Raw genomic sequence first — 20,851 nt, 5'->3', positions numbered from 1 at the left:
GTGATTTATTATTCTCATGATACTGTCTCTTGTTTAATTTAAACATTTTTTTTTTACTTATTTTAGGTGGAGCCAGACTGTGTAGAACAAATAATTAGAGAAACAAAGAAAAGTATGTTGCCAAAATTTATTAATTAAATTTAGGTTTATTTTAGTAATAAAGTGTAAATAGCAGATGGCATTCCTTTTCATTGTGGGTTAGTAGATACTATGTTCAGTATCTTTTTCTTACACACATCTAATGAAAGATGTGAAAACAAAAACTTTCACAATGAAGAGTATACTTATGCACCATTAATTCATCATGTTCCATAGCTTAAAAAATTCCCGAGAAGTGTATCCATCTCTTTTTCACTGACTCTACAATTTCTTCACTTTTGCCATCCTCATGGAACTGTCAGCCAGCACACTGAAAGGATTCTCCGAAAACAAAGGCATCATCAAGTTCTCAGGGTTTTGGTGGAGATTGAAGGCCAACAGACCTCAGACTCATTTAGAAATACTTAACTGAGCAATAACCCTTCATAAGCAGTCGCTTGACAGGTGATATTTTAAATCTCCTGTCGTTTACTGTGTCATTGACTTACATCTGTTCTCAAGAAAAGTTCCAAAATTTTCACCATGAAATAAAAACACCCATGTCAATGTAATTCTTGTCAAGTTACTCAGCCTTGTCTCTCACCACTTACCGCACTCTGCCCTTTGCTCTAGCACCAAAGTGGATGGAGTAGAACTCCACCGGGCTGTTGGTCACCTCAGGCTCTTTGCCTTTGCCTTTTCCCTCTATCTGGCAAGCTTTTCCTTGTCCTTTAGGCATCAACCTATGGATCTCCTCCACCAGAAAGCCCATGATATTGACACAAAAGTGGGATAGGTGTCCCTTCTGTGTGTTCCAGTAGTGCCCTGCTGTATACCTGTCATGGTATCTGTGACTCTATATGGACATTGCCTGCCTGTCTGTTTTTTAGGTTATAGCATATGACTGTTGAGAGGTGGACCATGCCATCTTCATCTTGTAATTCCAGTGCTAGTTTCAGTACCTTAGAACGTGGCTGTTGAGTACATGAATGAAGAATGAAAAAGCTGTGATATTTAACCACAGTTAGAATTTATGCTATGTGTAGATTATTTAATAGTAATTTTGGATTGTAATTGTACATACATATTTCTCATTCTTATTAACTCTGATAATGTTCTCAACTCTTTACATTTTAAACTCACACTTAGTTAACTGAAATGTATTAGGTAAAGAACATAATTCTTTCTTTTTCTTTCCAGCTTTTGATGTGTTGGGCACTTGCTCCGGTCTACTTTCTTCTCTAGAATCCACTGGTAAGCCACATCTAATGAAGAGAATATTTAACCAGAAAATCTTAAGGAAAAGTTGTATGATTTAAAAGATAATCAAACTTTATTACTGGGCTATTTACATGAAATTTTAATTGTTTCTCATAAAATATATAACATCACAATCTTTACTAAATTTTTCATGTACTAGAATATTTCTGTGTCATATGTATGTTGAAAATTTATATGGTATTTTAAATGACATTTTTTAGCCTTCTTAAGTTTTAAGTGGATCTTGCAAATGAACACCAGTATTATTGGGTTGGGCATACTCAAATTGCCCAAATGTCAGCTGTTTAAACAGCCAAACAACCAAGTCATCGTTGATACTTTAGTAAAGGTCATCAAAGGCTTATTTGCATTTTACAGTTTTTATTACTCTATATAGTAGGAGACTTAAAGAGTACCTGCCAGGTTTGTCCATGCTAATGTTATGATTTTCAATGTGTAGTTCAACCATATTTTGTGTAGAAATACTTTGAGGCTCTGTAAATATCTGGTTACTCCTCAAAACCCATTAGATTTAGCATTTTGTGGGTGACTTGTGTTTGAACAAGTATTACTATGATGGTTGCCAGATGATTTTCTTGTTCTCTTCTTTGTTCTACATGGAGAAATAACACCAATAAATAAGACCGGGTGCAGTGGCTCACAACTGTGATCCCAGCACTTTGGGAGGCCAAGCCAGGCAGATCACGAGGTCAGGAGATCGAGACCATCCTGGCTAACAAAGTGAAACCCCGTCTCTACTAAAAATACAAAAATTAGCCAGGCATGGTGGCGGACGCCTGTAGTCCCAGCTACTCAGGAGGCTGAGGCAGGAGAATGGCGTGAACCTGGGAGGTGGAGCTTGCGGTGAGCCGAGATTGTGCCACTGCACTCCAGCCTGGGCAACAGAGCGAGACTCCATCTCAAAAACAAACAAACAAAAACAATAAATAAAGGAGAAGGGAAAGCTTATGATTCTTGTGCTCCAATTCCCCAAGATTAGGTCAGTAGTAGACATTTCAAGCTGACTTTGTGTCTTTTTGATTTGTCCCTGTTACTCTATCAGCACTTTTTAACTTTCTGGCATAAAATATTCTAAGCTAATCTTGTATTTTCTCTGCCCCAGGGCCGGAATGAGTGATTTTTCTTAGAAGCAGAGTTGGAGCCACCGAGGAAACACAGGTGAGCGCTCCCCAGCACACACTTACTAGTCCCCAACAGAAGAACCACTGCTGCATCCACTGAGGTACCAAGAAACTAGCGAAGGACCTTCTAGCTGTCTGGGGACAATCCTCATGTGGTCTCTGGCTCAGCCTCAAGGGTTCTGGATTAGTCTCTCTGCAACCTTTGTGCTGTGTCTCTAGATCGGGGCTCTGCGGGAAGGGCCTGGGAGACCCAGAAGAACAGGGTGTCTTGCCTGCCAAATGTCCCTTCCTTCTTCCCACTCTGACACTCAGGAATAGGCTACATGGCATGTCCAGGCAGTGCCAGGCCATCTCACTATCTCCTTTGAGATGGGCCCAGAGGGCCTTGGGGGGCAAGTGTGAAGCTGGGTACCTGGAGCCTGAGGCTGACTGTCCCTCCCTGTGTCTTGGAGGAGAGGCCTTGGGGCCCAAGAAAACCCCCAAGGCCTGACCTCTGGGCACACATGCAGGGAGGGAGGGTCTGTGGGCTGATGGGGGCATTGTAATGAGACTTTGAGCACCACTGCTCAGGGGCCTCATCAGTGGACCATGGTCAGAGATGACCTGGTCATCAGGACCTGGTCAGTTGGGACCTGATCAGCAGGGACCTGGTTAGCAGTGGCCTCCTCAGTGAAGGCCTCACCAGTGGGGACCTGGTGACCTAGTCATTGGAAGCCTAGCCAGTAGAGACCTGGTCAGTGGTGGCCTTATTAGTGGGGCCTGATCGGTTGAAACATAAACTATAAAAAACTGGTTGGTGGGGTCAACTCAGTATATTAGGGGCCTGGTCAGTGTGGGGCCTTAGTGGCTTGGAGCCTGGTCAGTGAGGGCCTGGTCAGAGAGGGCTTGGTCAGCTGGGCACTGATCCATGGAGAACTGTTCAGTGGGGTTGGGGTGAGCGGCAACCTGGTAAATTGTGGTCTTGTCAGTGGGAACCCAGTCAATGGGGACCAGATCAGTGGGAAATTGGTCAGTGGGGTCTGGTCCATGAGGCCTATTAATGGGGGCCTGGTTAAGGAGACATGGTCAGTGGGGACTTGGTCAGTGGGACCTGGTCAATGGAGAAGTGGTCATTAGGGGCCTCATCAGTGGGGACCTGGTTGGGGGCACCTGGTCAGTAGGAACCTGGCCAGTTGGCCGTTGTGTGACCTCAGGCAGGGGGTTTGTCTGTGGAGCCTTCTTGCCTCCATCTGTAGGGAAGCTGAGTTAGGACACCCTGGACGGTTGCTGGAAAGAGAATGTGAGAAGATGTGTTGAATATAGACAGACCTACAACTTTACACACGACCTGGGTTCCACCTAGAGAGGGTGCCAGCCCTCTCTGCTCTGCCCAGTGCCCTTCCTCTGTCTGCATCCCCAGGACAACCCTCAGTGGGGAGGGTAGAGTTTGGGGAGCACCTGTGGAGGCTCTAATCCTGGCCCTGGGCCCTGGTAGTGACAGTGATGAGGACATGGGTGCACCTGTGAGTGGAGCAGCTAGGCCTGGCCAGAGAAGCAAGACAAACACACACACGCATATGTACACACACACACACACGCATGCACAAACACCATGCACACATGTCAGTTCAGGGGATAGAGGACACTGACTCTGAGCACTCTTGACCCAAGCAGGCTCCCGTTGTGGTGGATTGTGTCATCCCACAATGTCGCTATTGCTGAGTCCCCATCACCTCTGTGTTGTGGAGCAGTAAGAGACACACAGCAGTGTCTGTGGGTGGCTCTGCGTGAAGGACTGTTTTCTAGGTGAGAGGCACATCTCAGCACAGCTGACTGATCAGACTCAGGTGAGTGGGACCTGCTCTCTTCTCTTCCTCCTGGCTTGGGGACAGTCACTATCAGGTGGGTGGTTTTGGCCTCTGGGCAGCTACTGAGGGTAATCCCTGAGCATTCACCAGGTGCCTGTTCTGTGCTGAGAGTCATCTCATTCATCCTCACAGCAATTCCATTCTGCATCTCCTCTGGACAACCCCAGGACAACCCCATCAGGGCCCTTGTCACCAGGCCCAGTGTGGCTCCATGATAGCCAAGACGCAGGTCCAGAGACAACTGCCCTGCATGGTGCCTGCATCTGACCCCCCTTGGTGGATAGTGATGAGCACAACATGGAAGAAGCCAGGGCAGCATGCGGACGGCTGCCCTGCAGCCCCAGATGGCACCTGGCCCTTGGGAAGTCATTCTCAAAGGGGAAGCTGGAAACTTTGATGTCCCTGGAGGAAAGGGTAAACGTGGCCTCCCAACAACCCTAGCAGCCAGCAGCATGCCATACATTTTCTCACCCAACCTGTGGGACAGAGGTCCCCTCCTGGGGAACAAGATCCATATCTAAAGGGTCTTGACCCAGTCGGGCCTCATCCTGGGCCCTGGGAGGGGATAGGCACTGTGGGCCCTCCAGCAGCAGCCAGGATTACCACCCAGGGGACTCAGCCTTCTGTGGCCCTGGCCAGACTTAGAATTTGGCACAAGACAGGACAAGCTCACTCAGCGCAGCTTGTTAATACCCAGGGCCTGTGCATGCCAGGCAAGGCCAAGCTGACTCAAAGAGCAACCAGCCACCTCTGCAAGGGTGTGCCTGGAGCAGGTAGACCAGCCACCAGCCTCACCCACTCAAGGAAGCAGGGGTGGCCAGGTCCCGCAGCCTGAGTAGCTGCCACCTGATGGCTGATGGAGCGGAGGCCTGAGGAAAAGCAGATGGCACTGGGGCCCTACCTCCAGGGCAGAATTACTGATTTACCCTGAGGGCAGCGAGTGAGGTTGGTGGCTGGTCCACCTGCTCCTGGCACACCCTTGCAGAGGTGGCTGGTTGCTCTTTGAGCCAGTTTGGCCTTGCCTGGCATGCACAGGCCTCAGTGCAACAACTGTGCTACAAATGGAGCCACATAGAGAAAATGAGCAGCAGGCTCAGGAGCAGGGTGTGCGCTGCCCTTGGGGCCCCAGTCCATGCTTCAGGGCTCCTACAGCACTGTGGGCTTCTTGGGTGCCAAGAGGCAGACCACAGGCCATCTTGAGGAGGACTCTGCTGAAGTACAGAAAGGGCCCAATCTAGTGGATGAACCGCACGGCCAGCTTCTGGGTGTGGGCACAGTGCCACATCTTCCATCACTTCCTGATGTGCCCCACCAGCACTGAAGAGCCTGGAGACAGGGCAAGAGGTAGGCTGAGAAGGATGAGATGGTGAATTCCAGCTTCTTCCTGACCCTGAGCCCACCCCCAGGATGACCCTCAACCTTTAGGAGTGGGAGAGCAAGATTGACAGCTTCGAGTGATTCACCAAGAAGATGGACAGCAGGACGCTCAGCTCAACTTCACAGCCAGTGAGTTGACATGCAAGCAGATGACGGTGACAGGCTTTAAGAAAGAGCATCAGAAGGCAGCCAGTTCTTCAGCCTCGGCCAGGTCTTGGAGCTGGAGCAGGCCATCACTTCACCAGAGATGCCTTCAACACTGATTGGCTCTTTGCCAATCAGCCCAGGCAGGACCTGGACCCAGTCATGGACCTGTTAGTGCTGTCTCAGGGACACCAGACCAAAATCCTGGACATCATCCGTATACACAAGGAAGCCCTTACCAAAGTCATGCAGAGCAGGCAACATGTGGCAGAAGGGAAGACAGAGGTGCAGAGGCTGATGACGCCAGAATCACAGGAACAGGATTTTTTTGGCCACTTTGGCTGAAATTCACTGCTTCCATCCAATTCAAATGAGAGACATGGACTCGCAGATGCAGTATTTCTTACAACAAGATATACTAGTTTTTCAAAAAGTTACCCAGGAATTGGTAGTGTTAAATGACTAGATACTCCTTTGTGGACTGTTTCCAGTTCAAGGATACTTTCTACAGCAGAATAATAACACTAAAAAAGAGCTAATGCCAGCTGTTGGTGGTAGGACAAGGATGCTTTTGTTCTCAGTTGAAACTCAGCTGAATATAGAATTGTGTAGGAAACAGTTAATATGGTGATAGAATAGAAAGAGTAGCAAAGATGAACTAAATCATGCTATGATTGCCTACACTACCAGTGTAACTTTTGGAAGAAAGATACCACTTACTTTATTGCTTTTTAAAGTATGAATATTTTAGTATATATGCTGTAGACTTCAAACCGTGTGAAGAGTCTCAAAGAAGCTGGCTGTATAAAGCCTGATGTGGATTTCTTTATACTCAAAGACTGATGATGCAATTCGAATATATGTCCCCACCAAATCTCATGTTGAATTATATTTCCTAATGTTGAAGGTAGATCCTGGTCTAAGGTGATTGAATCCTGAAGGCAAATTTCTCATGAATGGTTTAGCACCATCCTCTTGCTACTGTCCTCACAATCATGAGTGACTTCTCATGAGACCTGGTCATTGAAAACTCTATGTCACCTCCCTACTCTGCATGTTTTCCTCTTGCTATGTGAGACAATTCTCTTTCTTCACCTTGCACGAAGATTGAAAGATTTCTGAGGCCTCCCAGAAGCAGAAGCCAGTGTGCTTCCTGTCTACCCTGCAGAACCATAAGCCAATTAAACGTCTTTTTCAAAATGAATCATACAGAAAATGGCAAATAAGGACTGGAGCATTGCTATAAAGATACCTGAAAATGTGGAAGCAGCTTTGGAACTAGGTAATGGACAGACATTTTAAGAGTTTGGAGGGCTCAAAAGAAGACAGATAGATGAGAAAATGTTTGGACCATCTTAGAGACTGGTTAAATGATTGTGACAAAAATCCTGACAGAAACATGGACCGTGAAGGCCAGGCTGAGGAGGCCTCAGATAGAAATAAAGCTTTCTGGGAAATGTCTTCCTTTTGGATATGGAAAGCTTACACAATGCCTGTACCATCATTGTACCTTAGAAGCAGTGAACTTGCTTTTTATTTCAGAGGCTCATAGGGAAAAGAGGCCGTAGCCTTGACTCAGATGAGACTTTGGACTTTGTAACTTTGAGTTAATGCTGAAATGAGTTAAGACTCATGCTGGCAAGGCATGATTGTATTTTGCAATGTGAGAAGGACATGAAGTTCGTAGGGTCAGGGACAGAGTAATATGGTTTGTCTCTATGTCCCTTTCAAAACTCATGTGGAATTATACTCCCTAATGTTAGAGGTGGGGCCTAGGTGGAAAAAGATTTAGTCCTAAAATGGTGCGGGTAGATCCTTCACGAATGATACAGGACCATCCCCTTGATGCTATCCTGATAGTGAGTTCTCATGTGATCTGGTTGTTTAACAGGCTGTGGAACCTCTTTCCTCTGTCTTGCTCCTACTTCTGCCATGGGAGACAGCTCATTGTTCCTTGGCCTTCTGGTATAATTAGGAGGCTTCCTGACTCCTCCCTGAAACAAAAGACACTATGCTTCCTTCACAGCCTGCAGAATCCCGAGTCAGTTAAACCTCTTTTATTTACGATAATACAGAAAATTAGAACTGCAGAGAGGAGCTGTGAAATGTCTTGAAGGCCTTTTTCCATTTGTCTTGGCTAATTTGCACAGGGCTTTTGTATATGCAAGTTTCTGAAGTCTTGAATTTTCCCCCCTTATATCAGGTTTTGTGTTATTACTACATAGCCAACCCCACTCTAGAGATACCTGAAAAAGTAGAAGCAGGTTCCAAGTGGGTAACAAACAAAGACTGAGAGGGTTTGGAGGGATTGGAGAATGACAGAAGGAAGAGGGCCTGGCGGGAGTGATTTAATCATGGATGGGAGGCAGGTCGGGTGGAAGGAAAAAGGGGTGGGTAGGGTGAGGAGGAGTAGGCTGGCTATAGGGTGGTGGAAGGGTGGGGTGTAGTGGGAGTAGGGAGTCGCCTGCTGCAGAGGCACAGCCTCATGGACAACCTCTACTAGGGCAGTGCACCTGTGGCTTTGCAAGTTTTAGCCCCCGTGGCTGCTCTTATGGACTGGGCTAGTGTTGAGTGCCTGCAGCTTTTCCACACTGAGAGTGCAAGCTGTTGTTGGGTCTGTGAATCTGGCTCTGCCTGTGCAGCAGGCTTCTGCCTGGAGACAGTGGGAAGTGGAGGTGGAGGTGGGGATAGAGGGGCGGATCCTTCACCAGTGGTTATGCACCATCTTCTTGATGCTGACCTTGTGATATGGAGTTCTCATGAGATCTGGTTGTATAATAGGGTGTGGCACCTCTTCTCTCAGTCTTGCCCCTACTCCTGCCATATGAAGCATCTCGGTGCCCCTTGGCCTTCTGGTATGATTGGGAGGCTTCCTGAGTCCTCCTAGAAGCAGAAGCCACTATGCTTCCTTTACAGCCTGCAGAACCGTGAGCCAATTAAACCTCTTATGATTATACACAAAATTAGTGCTGTGAAGTGGAGCTATGAAATGCCTTCAAGGCCTTTTCCCCACTGTCTTGGCAACCAGCACCCACGTTCTTTTCATGAAAATATCTGAAAGCCTTCGTGAATTTTCCCCTGAAAATGGACTTTTCTTCTTTTACCACATTACCAGGCTGTGACAAAGATAACTGAGAATGTAGAAGCAGGTTCAGAAGTAGGTAAAAGACAGAGGTCGGGAGAGTTGGGAACGCATAGAAGACAGCAAGATGAGGAAAAGTTTGGACCAGTGAAAAGAATTGTTAAATACTTGTGATGAGAAGGCTGACAGAAGGATGGACAGCGAAGGCCGGACTTAAAAAGTCTCAGATGAAAATGAGGAATTTCCTGTGAACAGGAGCCAAGGTTACATTTGATTGGCAGCCCTGGAGATCTGTGAAACTATGAACATGGGGGTGATGATTTAGGATGTATCTGGTGGAATGAACATCTTGGCAGCATAGCTCAAGAGGTGTCCTCTTCGTTCAACAGCCTGTATTCTTATGTGCAACCTAAGAAATGACCTCAAGTTGCAACTTCTATTTAAATGGGAAGTGGAGCTCAAAAATTTGAAGAATTTGCAGCCTAGCCAAGTGGTCACAAAGAGAAGCTGATTTTCAGGGGGAAAAATTCAAGAACACTTAGCGTATTTGCATAAAAAAGAGCCGAGTGCAAATAGCCAAGACTATGGGGAAAAGGCCTTGATGGCATTTCAGAGACCTTTGCAACAGCCCTTGCTGTCACAGGCCCTGGGGCCTAGGAGAGAATGGTTTCCTGGGCCAGCTCCATGGCCTCGCTGCTGTGTGCATCCTCAGGACACTGTGTTATGCCCAGACCATTTATTCCCCGAAGAAGACCACCAGAGTCCAGAGTCAAAGCTAAGCAGCAAGGATCTTTATTACAGGTTCGAACCTGGAACTCTCCCTCGCTCGTGAAACGAGACGGGCAGGGGAGCTCCCCCACTCAGCTCCGAACAATGTTATATAGTCTAAGAAAAGTGGGCATAGAGTTATTATACAAATCAGATATATGATTGGCTAGTGTTTGAACAAGGCGATTTGGCTAACTATGATTGGTTCCTGCCATTTCTGATATTTTGGTTCAAACTTTGAGGCGGGAGAGCAGGTTTATGGCAGCAAGAGTTTATCTTACTTAAACACGTCTTGTGACCTTGCCTCAGAACTTACAAAATCTCTGGTATGTGCAAAACAAAATCTCTGGTACGTGCAGAAAACCAGGTACTCACAGAACTTACGAAATCTCTGGTATGTGCAAAGATTAGAGAGCAGAACAAGGGTGTAGCGGGTGGGGGGCGGGTACACATCTATCTTTGTGTCCTTTCAACTGCTGCCTGCATCCCTGCAGCTCCAGCTCCAGCCATGGCTGAAAGATAGATACACAGGTACAGCTTGGGTCACTACTTCAGCGGTGGCTCCAAGCCTTGATGGCTTCCACATAGTGTTAAGCCAGGAGGTGCACGGAGCAAGAGACTAGAGGCTTGGGAGCCTCCGTCTATAGTCCAGAGGATGTACAGAAAAGCCTGGGTGTCCAGGGAGAAGCCTTTCCAAGACGCAGAGCCTCATGGGAAACCTTTACTAGGGCAGGAAAGAAGGGATATATCAAGTTGAAGCCCTCACACAGGGAGGCAACATCCTTCAAATCCCAGATTCATAGACCCACCAACAGCTTGCCCCCTCAGTGTGGAAAAGCTACAGGCAGTCAACACCAGCCCTGTCCATGAGGGCAGCCACAGGAGCTGATCACTGCAAACCCACAGGTGGAGATCTGCCCAAAGCCTTGGGAGCCCAGCCCTCACACCCCTCTGCCGTGGATGTGGGACAAGGATTCCAAAAGGATGATTTTGGAGCTGTAGGATTAAATGACTGGCCTGCTGGGTTTTGGAGGTTCATGTATCCTGTGAATCCCATCGGTGTTTTGTTTTTCTTTCTAACAATTTTTCTTCTGTTGGCTGGGAATGCTTACCTGTTGCCTGTATAATCATTGTACCTTGGAAATAGTTAACTTGTTTTATAATTCAGAGGCTCATGGGCAGAAGGGACTGTATCCTTGTCTCAGATGAAACTTTGGGCTTTACACATTTGAGTAAATGCTGGAATGAGTTAAGATTTGGGGGACTGTAGGGAAGGCATCCTTGTATTTTGCAATGTGAGAAAGACATGAGATTGGTGGGGGCAGGGACAGAATAATATGATTTGGTTCTGTGTCCCACTGATGTGGAATTGTCATGGGAGATGTTAAAGGTGGGGGCTGGTGGAAGGTGATTTAATCATGGTGGAGAGTGGAGGTTGGAAGGTAGGGGTGGTGGGGAGAATTGGGGGGAATTACGGTGGGAAAAGGCAGGGGTTGGGGGCAGATCCTTCACAAATGGTTAAACACCATTTCCTTAATGCTGTCCTTCTGATAGTTCTCTTCATGATTTTGTAGCTGTGAGTTTGAATGAATAATGGTCTGCTGGGTTTTGGATGTGCATTGGGCCTGTGGTCCCATTTGTGATATTTTTCTGGGAAATTTCTTCCCTTTGGATTGAGAAAGCTTACCCAATACCTGTATCATCATTGTACCTTTGAAGAAAAGCACTCCGTTTTAACTTCAGGGGGTCATAGGCAGAAGAGACTGTAGCCTTGTCTTGGATGAGACTTTGAACTTTTTATATTTGAGTTAATGCTAGAATGAGTTAAGGCTTTTGGAAACTTTTGAAAAGGCATGATTGTATTTTACCCTGTGAGAAGGACATGAGATTTGGAAGGGTCAAGGTCAGAATAATATGGTTAGGCTGTTTTTCCCTAGAAAAACTCATGTGGAACTGTAATCCCAAATTTTGGAGGTGAAGGCTGGTGGGAGGTGATTTAATCATGGATGGGAGGAGGGTGGGGGAGTAAGGAAAAAGGGGTGGGGAGGAGTAGACTGGCCATAGGGTGGTGGGAGGGTGGTGGGTAGTAGGAGGGAGGAGTAGCCTGCTGCAGAGGCAGAGGCTCATGGAAAACTACTAAGGCAGTGCACCTGTGGCTTTGCAGGCTTTAGCTCCGTGGCTGCTCTCATGGGCTGGGCTGGTGTTGAGTACCTGTAGCTTTTCCATATTGAGGGTGTGGGCTGTTGGTCTATGAATCTGGGGTCTGGAGGATGGTGGTATCCTGCATGGGGACTCCAAGCCCATATTTTCCTTCTGCACTGCCCTAGTAGGGGTTTTCCAAGAGGCTCTGCCTCTGCATCAGGCTTCTGCCTGGAAACAGTAGGGGGTGGAGGTGTGTTGCGGGGTAGATCCTTCACCAATGGTTAAGTTCCATCTTCTTGATGCTGACCTTGTGATACTGAGTTCTCTTGAGATCTGGTTGTATAACAGGATGTGACACCTCTTTCCTCTCTGTGTTGCTCCTACTCCTGCCATATGCAACATTTTATTGCTGCTTGTCCTTCTGGTATAATTGAGAGGCTTCCTGAGTCCTCCTAGAAGCAGAAGTTACTATGCTTTCTTTACAGCCTACAGAACCATGAGCCCCTTTTCGTTATGATCATACAGAAATTTAGTACTGCAAAATGAAGCTATGAAATACCTTCAATGACTTTTCCCTTTTCCCCATTGTATTGGCTATTAGCACTGGTCTTTTTAATGCAAAGATCTGAAGCCTTCTTGAAGTTTGCCCTGAAAATTGACTTTTTTTTTCCTTCTACATTGCCAGGCTGTGAAAAAGATAGCTGAAAATGTAAAAGCAGGTTCAAAGTGGCTAACAGCAAGAGGTTGGAGAGTTTGGAGGACTTGAAAGAAGACAGGAAGATGAGGGAAAGTTTGGACCATTGTAGAGACTTGTTAAATAGTTGTGATTAAAATGCTGACAGAAGGAGAGACAGTGAAGGCCAGGCTTATGAGGTCTCAGATGAAAACGAGGAACTTACTGGGAACAGGAGCCAAGAGCCAAGGTTACTTTTGTTTTGCTGTAGGAAAGAACGTGGCTGCAGGGTGACCTTGCCCTAGAGATCTGTGAAACTTGGAACTTGAGGGTGATGATTCAGTGAGGGTGATGATATCTGGTGGAATGAACTTCTAGGCAGCAAATCTCAAGAGGTGTCCTGTCTGTGTCAAACAGCCTGTGCTCTTTTGTGTGACCGAGGAAATGACCTTAAGTTGGAACTTATATTTAAATGACAAGCAGAGCTCAAAAGTTTGGAATATTTGCAGCCTGGCCAAGTGGTCAAAACAAAAGCTGATTTTCAGAGGGAAAATTCATGATGGCTTCAAAAATTTGCATAAAATGAAGGCCAGTGCTAATAGCCAAGACAATGGGGGAGAAAGCCTTGGAGGCATTTCAGAGATGTTTGCAGCAGCCCTTGCTGTCACAGGCCCTGGGGAGAAAAGAATGGTTTCCTGGGCCAGCCTCATGGTCCTGCTGCTGTGTGCAGCAGGGATGCAGGCAGCACTATAGCTCCCTGCAGCTCCAGCTCCTGCTCTGGCCTTGTCTCAAAGATGCACAGGTACAGCTTGGGTCACTGCTTCAGAGGGTGCAAGCTGTGAGCCTTGGTGGCTTCCACATAGTGTTAAGCCACTGGGTGCACAGAGCACTAGTCCAGAGGCTTGAGATCCTCCACACACATTTCAGAAGATGTATGAAAGTGCCTGGTGTCCAGTCAGAAGGCTGCCAAAAAGGCAGAGCCTCATGAGAAACCTCTACTAGAGCAGTGCAGAAGGAAAATATGGTGTTAGAGCCCCCACAATGGAGGCCACCATCATGCAGACCCCAGATTCATAGACCCACCAAGTTCTTTGTACCCTTTATGGGTAAAAACTACAGACACTCAACACCAGCACAGCCCGTGAGGGCAGCTGCGGGGGCTGAACACTGCAAAGCCACAGGTGCAGAGCTTCCCAAGGCCTTGGGAGCCCAGCCTTCACACCCTTGTGCCCTGGATGTGGGACAAGGATTAAAAAAGGGTGACTTTGGAGCTATGGGTTTGAATAACTGGCCTGCTGGGTTTTGGACTTTAATGGGACCTGTAAGTCCCATTTGTGTTTTGTTCTTCTCTCTGGCAAAAATGCTCCTTTTGGCTGCGAATTCTTACTCAATACCTGGACAATCATTGTACCTTGGAGGTAGTTAACTTGTTTGTATTTCAGAGGCTCAGGGGCAGAAGAGACTGCCTTGTCTCAGATACAACTTTGGGCTTCGGACATTTGAGTAAATGCTGGAATGAGTTAAGACCACGGGGACTGTAGGTAAGGCATTGTTGTATTTTGCAAATTGAGAAGGACTTGAGATTGGGGGAGGCAGGGACAGAATAAGATTCGGCTGTGTGTCCCTACAGAAACTTAGGTGGAACTGTAATCGGAAACGTTAGAAGTGGGACAGGTGGAAGGTGATTTAATCATGGAGAGCAGTGGGTGTTGGAAGGTGGGAATTAGGGAGAATGGGGGGATTATGGTGGGGGTGAGGGGTAAAAGGTGGGTGTTGGGGGAGGATCTCACACAAATGGTTAAACACTATCTCCTTAATGCTTTCCTCATGATGGTGAGTTCTCGTGATGATTCTGGAGCTGTAAGATTAAACGGATACCGTTCTGCTGGGTTTTGGACTTTCAGTGGGCCTGTGATCCCATTTGTGTTATTTTCCTGACAAATCTCTTCCCTTTGGATTGAGAAAACTTATCCAATGTCTGTGCCATCATTGTACCTTGAAAGAAAAGAACTCCCTTTTAAATTCAGGGACTCACAGGCAAAAGGGACTGTAGCCTTTTCTCAGATGAGATGTTGAACCTTTTACATTTGTGTTAATGCTGGAATGAGTTAAGACTTTTGGCACCTTTTGAAAAGGCATGAATGTATTTTACTCAGTGAGAAGGATACGCTATTCGGGGAATCAAGGTCAGAATAATATGGTTTGGCTCTGTGTCCCTACCAAAACACATGGGAAATTGTAATTACAAATGTAGCAGGTGGGGCCTGGTGGAAGGTGATTTATTCATGTACTTGAGACGGGTGGTGTTGGAAGTAAAAAGAAGTGGGTATGGTGGGGAGGAGTAGGCTGGCAGTACAGTGGTGCAAGGGCGGTGGGTAGTAGGAACGGGGAGTAACCTGCTACAGAAGCAGAGGCTCATGGAAAACCTCTACTAGGGCAGTGCACCTGTGGCTTTGCAGGCTTTAGCCCCCATGGCTGCTTTCATGGGCTGGGCTGCTGTTGAGTGCCTGTAGCTTTTCCACACTGAGTGTGGGAGCTTTTGGTGGGTCTATGACTCTGGAGTCTGGAGGATGGTGGTATCCTGTATGGGGGCTCCAGGCCCATATTTTCCTTCTGTACTGCCCTAGTAGAGGTTTTCCAAGAGGCTCTGCCTCTGCCTCAGGTTTCTGTTTGGAAACAGTACAGGGTGGATGAAGGGTATTGGGTGGATCCTTCACCAATAGTTAAGCATCACCTTCTTGATGCTGATCTCCTGACACTGAGTTCTCAGGAGATCTTGTTGTGTAAGAGGATGTGGTGTTATGCCCAGACCGGTCGTTTGTTCCCCAAAGAAGACCACCAGAGTACAGAGTCAAAGCCAAGCGGCAAGGATCTTTTACTGCAAGTTCGAACTTGGTCCCTCCATTCCACAGCATGCAAGAGGGCCCCGAACAATGCGAGTGCTTGCCTTTTTATAGCCTGATGTAAACAGGATATGTAAAGTTACAGAGGAACAAGGGAATTCTTTTGGTTACAGCACTATAATTGGTTAACACTATACATTTAGCATTTTTTATTGATTCTCGCTGTGTCCTTATCGGAGATTTTCCAGGTGTTGTTTTTCTAAAGTTGAGAGACATATGGAGGAATGTGTTTGTGCTGGGCTCAGGGAGTTGGGAGATATATGGAGGAATGTGTCTGGTTTCTTTCAGTGGCACCTCTTTCCTCTCTCTGTCTTGCTTCTACTCCTAGAATATGAAACATTTCATTGCCACTTGGCCTTCTGGTATAAATGGGAGGCTTCCGGAGTCCTCCTAAAAGCAGAAACTACTATGTTTTCCTTACAGCCTGCAGAATTGTGAGTCAATTAAACCTCTTTTCTTTCTGTAAAAACAGAAAATACTGCAAAGTGAAGCTATGAAATGCCTTCAAGGCCTTCCCCAATCTCTTGGTTGTTAGCACTGGGCTTTTTTAATGCAAATATCTAAAACCTTCTTGAAGTACCCCCATAATGGACTTTTCTCCTTTTAGCACATTGACAGGCTGTGACAAAGATAGCTGAAAATGTAGAAGCAGGTTCAGAAATGGGTAATGGTCAGAGGTTAGAGAGTTTGGAGAGCTTGGAAGACGACAGGAAGATGAGGGAAAGTTTGGACCATTGTAATGACTTGTTAAATAGTTGTGATTAAAAGGCTGACAGAAGGATGGACAGTGAATGCCAGGCTTAGACGGTCTCAGATGAAAATGAGGAACTTACTGGAAACAGGAGCCAAGGTTTTTTTGTTTTGCCTTAGCAAAGAATTTATCTGCACAGCGTCCTTGCTCTGGAGATCTCTGAAACTTTGAACTTGAGGCTGAAGATTTAGGGTGTATCTGGTGGAATGAACTTCTAAGCAGCAAAGCTCAAGAGTTGTCCTGCCTACGTCGAACAGCTTTGTGGGTATTATGTGTGACCAAAGAAATAGACCTTAAGTTGGAACTTACATTTAAATGAGAAGCAGAGCTTAATCCTTTGTAAAATTTGCAACCTAGTCAAGTGGTCAAAAAGAAAAGCTGATGTTCAGGGGAAAAATTCAAGAAGGCTTTGGGTATTTCCATAAAAAGGAGCCCAGTGCTAATAATTCAAGACATTGGGAAAAAGGCCTTGAAGGCATTTCAGAGACCTTTGTAGCAGCCCTTGTTTTCGCTAGCCCTGGGTCTTAGGAAAAAAGAATGTTTATTGGGCCAGCCCCATGGCCCAAATGCTGTGTGCAGCCTCAGGACACTGCTGCCTGCACCCCTACACCTTCATCTCCAGCTCCAGCCATGGCTGAAAGATGCACAGGTGTAGCTTGGGTCACTGCTTCAGGGGTGCAAGCTCCAAGCCTTGGTGGCTTCCACATAGTGTTAAGCCAGCAGGTACACACAGCACAAAACTAGAGGCTTTGGAGCCTTTGTCTAGACTGTATGTATGGGAAAGCCTGGGTGTCCAGGCAGAACCTTTTCCAAAAGGCAGAGCCTCATGCTAAACCTCTACTCGGGCATTGCAGAACAAGCATATAGGGTTGGAGCCCCCATACAGGGAGGCACCATTTTCCAGACTCCAGATTCATAGACACACCAACAGCTTACACCCTTAGTGTTGAAAAGCTACTGGCACTCAACAGCAGCCCAGCCCATGAGGGCAGCTGTGGGGAAAGACCCTGCCATGCCACAGGGGCAGAGCTGCCCAAGACCTTGGGAGCCCAGCCATCACACCACACTGTGCTCTGGATGTGGGACGTAGATTCAAAAGATGATGATTTGGAGCTGTAGGATGGAATGACTGGCCTGCTGGATTTTTGACTTGCATGGAGTCTGTAAGTCCTATCTGTGTTTTGTGCTTGTTTCTAGCAAATTTCTTTTTGGCTAGGGATAGTTACCCAATGCCTGTACAAGCATTGTACCTTGGAAGTAGTTAATTTGTTTTGTATTTCAGAGGCTCAGGGCCAGAAGGGACTGTAGCCTTGTCTCAGATGAGACTTTGGGCTTTAGACATTTGAGTAAATGCTGGAATGAGTTAAGACTTTGGGGGACTGTAGAGAAGACATCATTAAATTTTGCAGTGTGAGAACGACATGAGATTTCGGGGGCCAGGGGCAGAATAATATGATCTGGCTCTGTGTCCCTACCAAAACTCATGTGTAATTGTAATGGGGGAATGTTAAAGGTGGGGCTTGGTGGAAGGTGATTTAATCATGGTGGACAGTGGGGGTTGGAAGTGTGGGTGTGGGAAGAATGGGAGTTCATGGTGGGGGTGGTCGTGAAGCACGGAGACAGGGACAGATCCTTCACAAATGGTTAAACACTATCTCCTTAATGCTGTCTGTGTGATAGTGAGTTCTTGTGATAAATGAATTCTCTCCTGCTGGCTTTTGGACTTGCATTGGGCCTGTGTCCCAGTTGTGTTATTTTTCTGGGAAAATCTTCCCTTTGGATTGAGAAAGCTTACCCAGTGCCTGTACCATCATTGTAAATTGAAGGAAAAGAACTTCCTTTTACATTCAGGGACTCGTAAGCAGAAGGGAACTGCAGCCTCGTGTTGGATGAGATTTGAACTTATTACATTTGATTTACTGCTGGAATGAGTTAAGACTTTTGGAAACTTTTCAAAAGGCATGTTTGTATTTTCTTCTGTGAGAAGGACATGAGATTTGGGGGTGTCAGAATTAGAATAATATGGTTTGGCTGTGTTTACCTACAAAAACTCATGGGGAATTATATTTCCGAATGTTGGAGGTGGGGCCTGGTGGGAGGTGATTTAATCATAAATGGGAGACTGGTGGGGGTAGAAGGAAAAACACGTGTGTAGGGTGGGAGGTGCGGGCTGGCAGTAGGGAGGTGGGAGGGTGGTGGGCAGTAGGAAGGGGGAGTAGCCTGCTTCAGAGGTACAGCCTCAAGGAGAACCTGTACTAGGGCAGTGCACCTGTGGCTTTGCAGGCTTTAGCCCCATGGCTGCTCTCATGGGCTGGGTTGATCTTGAGTGCCTGTAGCTTTTCCACACTGATTATGTGAGCTGGTGGTGGGTCTATGAATCTGGGGTCTGGAGGATGGTGACCCCCCCACATGGGGGCTCCAAGTCCATCTTTTCCTTCTGCACTGCCCTTTCCAAGAGGCTCTGCCTCTGCAACAGGCTTCTGCCTACAATCAGTGGGGGGTGGTTATGTGGTGGGGGTGGATCTTTCACCAACGGTTAAGCACCATCTTCTTGATGCTGACCTTGTGATACTGAGTTGTCATGAGATCTGGTTGTATAACAGTGTGGCACCTTCTCCTCTCTGTCTTGCTCCTACTTCTGCCATATAAAATATCCTGTTGCTGCTTGGTGCTCTGGTATGATTGGGAGGCTTCCTGATTCCTCCCAGAAGCAGAAGCCTCTATGATTCCTTTAAAGCCTGCAGAACCATGAGCCAGTTCAACCTCTTTTCTTTATGATCATACAGAAAATTAGTGTTCTGAAGTGGAGCTATGAAATGCCTTCAAGATCTTTTCCTTCTTTTCTTGGCAATCAGCACTCATTTTCTTTTCATGCGAATATCTGTAGCCTGCATGAATTTCCCCCCTGAAAATGGACTTCTTTTACCACATTGACCGGCTACAACAAAGAGAGCTAAAAATGTAGAAGCAGGTGGAGAAGTGTATGACGGCCAGAGGTTGGAAAGTTTGGAGGGCTTGGAAGATGACAGGAAGATGAGGGAAAGTTTGGACCATTGTACAGACTTGTTAAATAGTTATAATTGAAAGAATGACAGAAGGATAAACAGTGAAGGCCAAGCTTTAAGGTCTCAGATGAAAATGAGGAGTTTACTGGGAACAGGAGCCAAGGTTACATTTGTTTTGCCTTAGCAAAGAATATCGCTGCATGATGCCCCTAACCTGGAGACCTGTGAAACTTTGAACTTGAGGGGTGATGGTTTCGGGTGTGTCTGGCGGAATGACCTTTTGGCAGCAAAGCTCAACAGGTATCCTCTCTGTGTCCTGGTCTTCTGTGTGACCAAATAAATGACCTCAAGTAGAAATTTATATTTAAAAGAGAAGCAGAGCTTGAAAGTTTGGAAAATTTGCAGCCTGGCCCAGTGGTCAAAAAGAAAAGCTGATTTTCAGTGGGAAAATTCAAGACAGCTTCAGAAATTTGTATTAAATGGAGTCCAGTGCTAATAGCCAAGATAATGGGAAAAAGGCCTTGAAGGCATTTCAGAGACCTTTGCAGCAGCCCTTGCTGTCACAGGCCCTGAAGCCTAGGACAGAAAAATGGTTTTCTAGGACATAATGGTTCCTGGCCCAGCCCCATTGTCCTCTTCTGTGTGCAGCCTTAGGACACTGCTGCCTGCATCCCTGTAGCTCCCGCTCCAGCCATGGCTGAAAGATGCACAGGTACAGCTTGGGTCACTGCTTCAGGGGTGCAAGCTCCAAGCCTTGGTGGCTTCCACATAGTGTTAAGCCAGCAGGTGCATAAGCACAAGACGAGAAACTTCGGAGTCCTCATCTAGACTCAGAGTATGTAGGGAAAGTCCTGGGTTTCAAGGCAGAAGCTTTTCCAACAGGCAGAGCCTCATGGTAAACCTCTACTAGGACAATACAGAAGGAACATACAGGGTGGGAGCCCCCACACAGGGAGCCACCATTCTCCAGGCCCCAGATTCATAGACCCACCAACAGCCTGCACCCTTAGTGTTGAAAAGCTACTGACAGTCAACAACAGCCCAGCCCATGAGGGCAACTTTGGGGAAAGACCCTGCCATGCCACAGGCGCTGAGCTGCCCAAGACTTTGGGAGACCAGCCATCAAAGCACCCTCTGCTCTGGATGTGGGATGTAGATTCAAAAAAAATGATTTGGAGCTGTAGGATGGAATGACTGGCCTGCTGGGTTTTTGACTTGCATGGGGTCTGTAAGTCCCGTCTGTGTTTTGTGCTTCTTTCTAGCAAATTTCTTCTTTTTGGCTGGGAATGCTTACCCAATGCCTGTACAAGCATTGTACCTTGGAAGTAGTTAACTTGCTTTGTATTTCAGAGGCTCAGGGGCAGAAGGGACTGCAGCCTTGTCTCAGACGAGACTTTGGGCTTCAGACATTTGAGTAAATGCTGGAATGAGTTAAGACTTTGGGGGACTTTAGAGAAGGCATCATTGTATTTTGCAAAGTGAGAGTAACATGAGATTTGGAAGGCCAGGGGCAGAACAATGAGATTTGGCTCTGCGTCCCAACCAAAACTCATGCAGAATTGTGATGGGGAATGTTAAAAGTGGTGCTTGGTAAAAGGTGATTTAATCATGGTGGACAGTGGGGATTAGAAGTGAGGATGCGGTGAGTTTGGGGGGTTTACGTTGGGGGTGGGGGTGAA

At 46.7% G+C, this 20,851-nt stretch overlaps 1 protein-coding gene across 16 annotated transcripts in view; it reads left to right on the top strand.

Annotated features, from left to right (window-relative positions):
- Positions 1-20,851, top strand: part of LOC126937714 (ankyrin repeat domain-containing protein 18A-like) — an 82,786-nt gene that overhangs the window by 48,902 nt on the left and 13,033 nt on the right. For 8 of the 16 annotated variants that reach the window (XM_050761368.1, XM_050761367.1, XM_050761365.1 and 5 more), the window contains 4 exons: positions 67-112; positions 1,279-1,332; positions 2,462-4,306; positions 4,460-4,598. In XM_050761368.1, the coding sequence (XP_050617325.1) occupies positions 67-112; positions 1,279-1,332; positions 2,462-2,472 (111 nt within the window). In that variant the 3' untranslated portion in view covers positions 2,473-4,306; positions 4,460-4,598. Of the gene's footprint in view, positions 1-66; positions 113-1,278; positions 1,415-2,461; positions 4,599-20,851 lie in introns of those variants that run through there. The other 8 variants (XM_050761372.1, XM_050761358.1, XM_050761366.1 and 5 more) reach the window with 5 other exon arrangements.

This window comes from Macaca thibetana, chromosome 15 (genome assembly GCF_024542745.1).
Source record: "Macaca thibetana thibetana isolate TM-01 chromosome 15, ASM2454274v1, whole genome shotgun sequence".
NCBI lineage: Eukaryota > Metazoa > Chordata > Mammalia > Primates > Cercopithecidae > Macaca > Macaca thibetana.
This window is presented reverse-complemented; position numbering and strand designations above follow the sequence as displayed.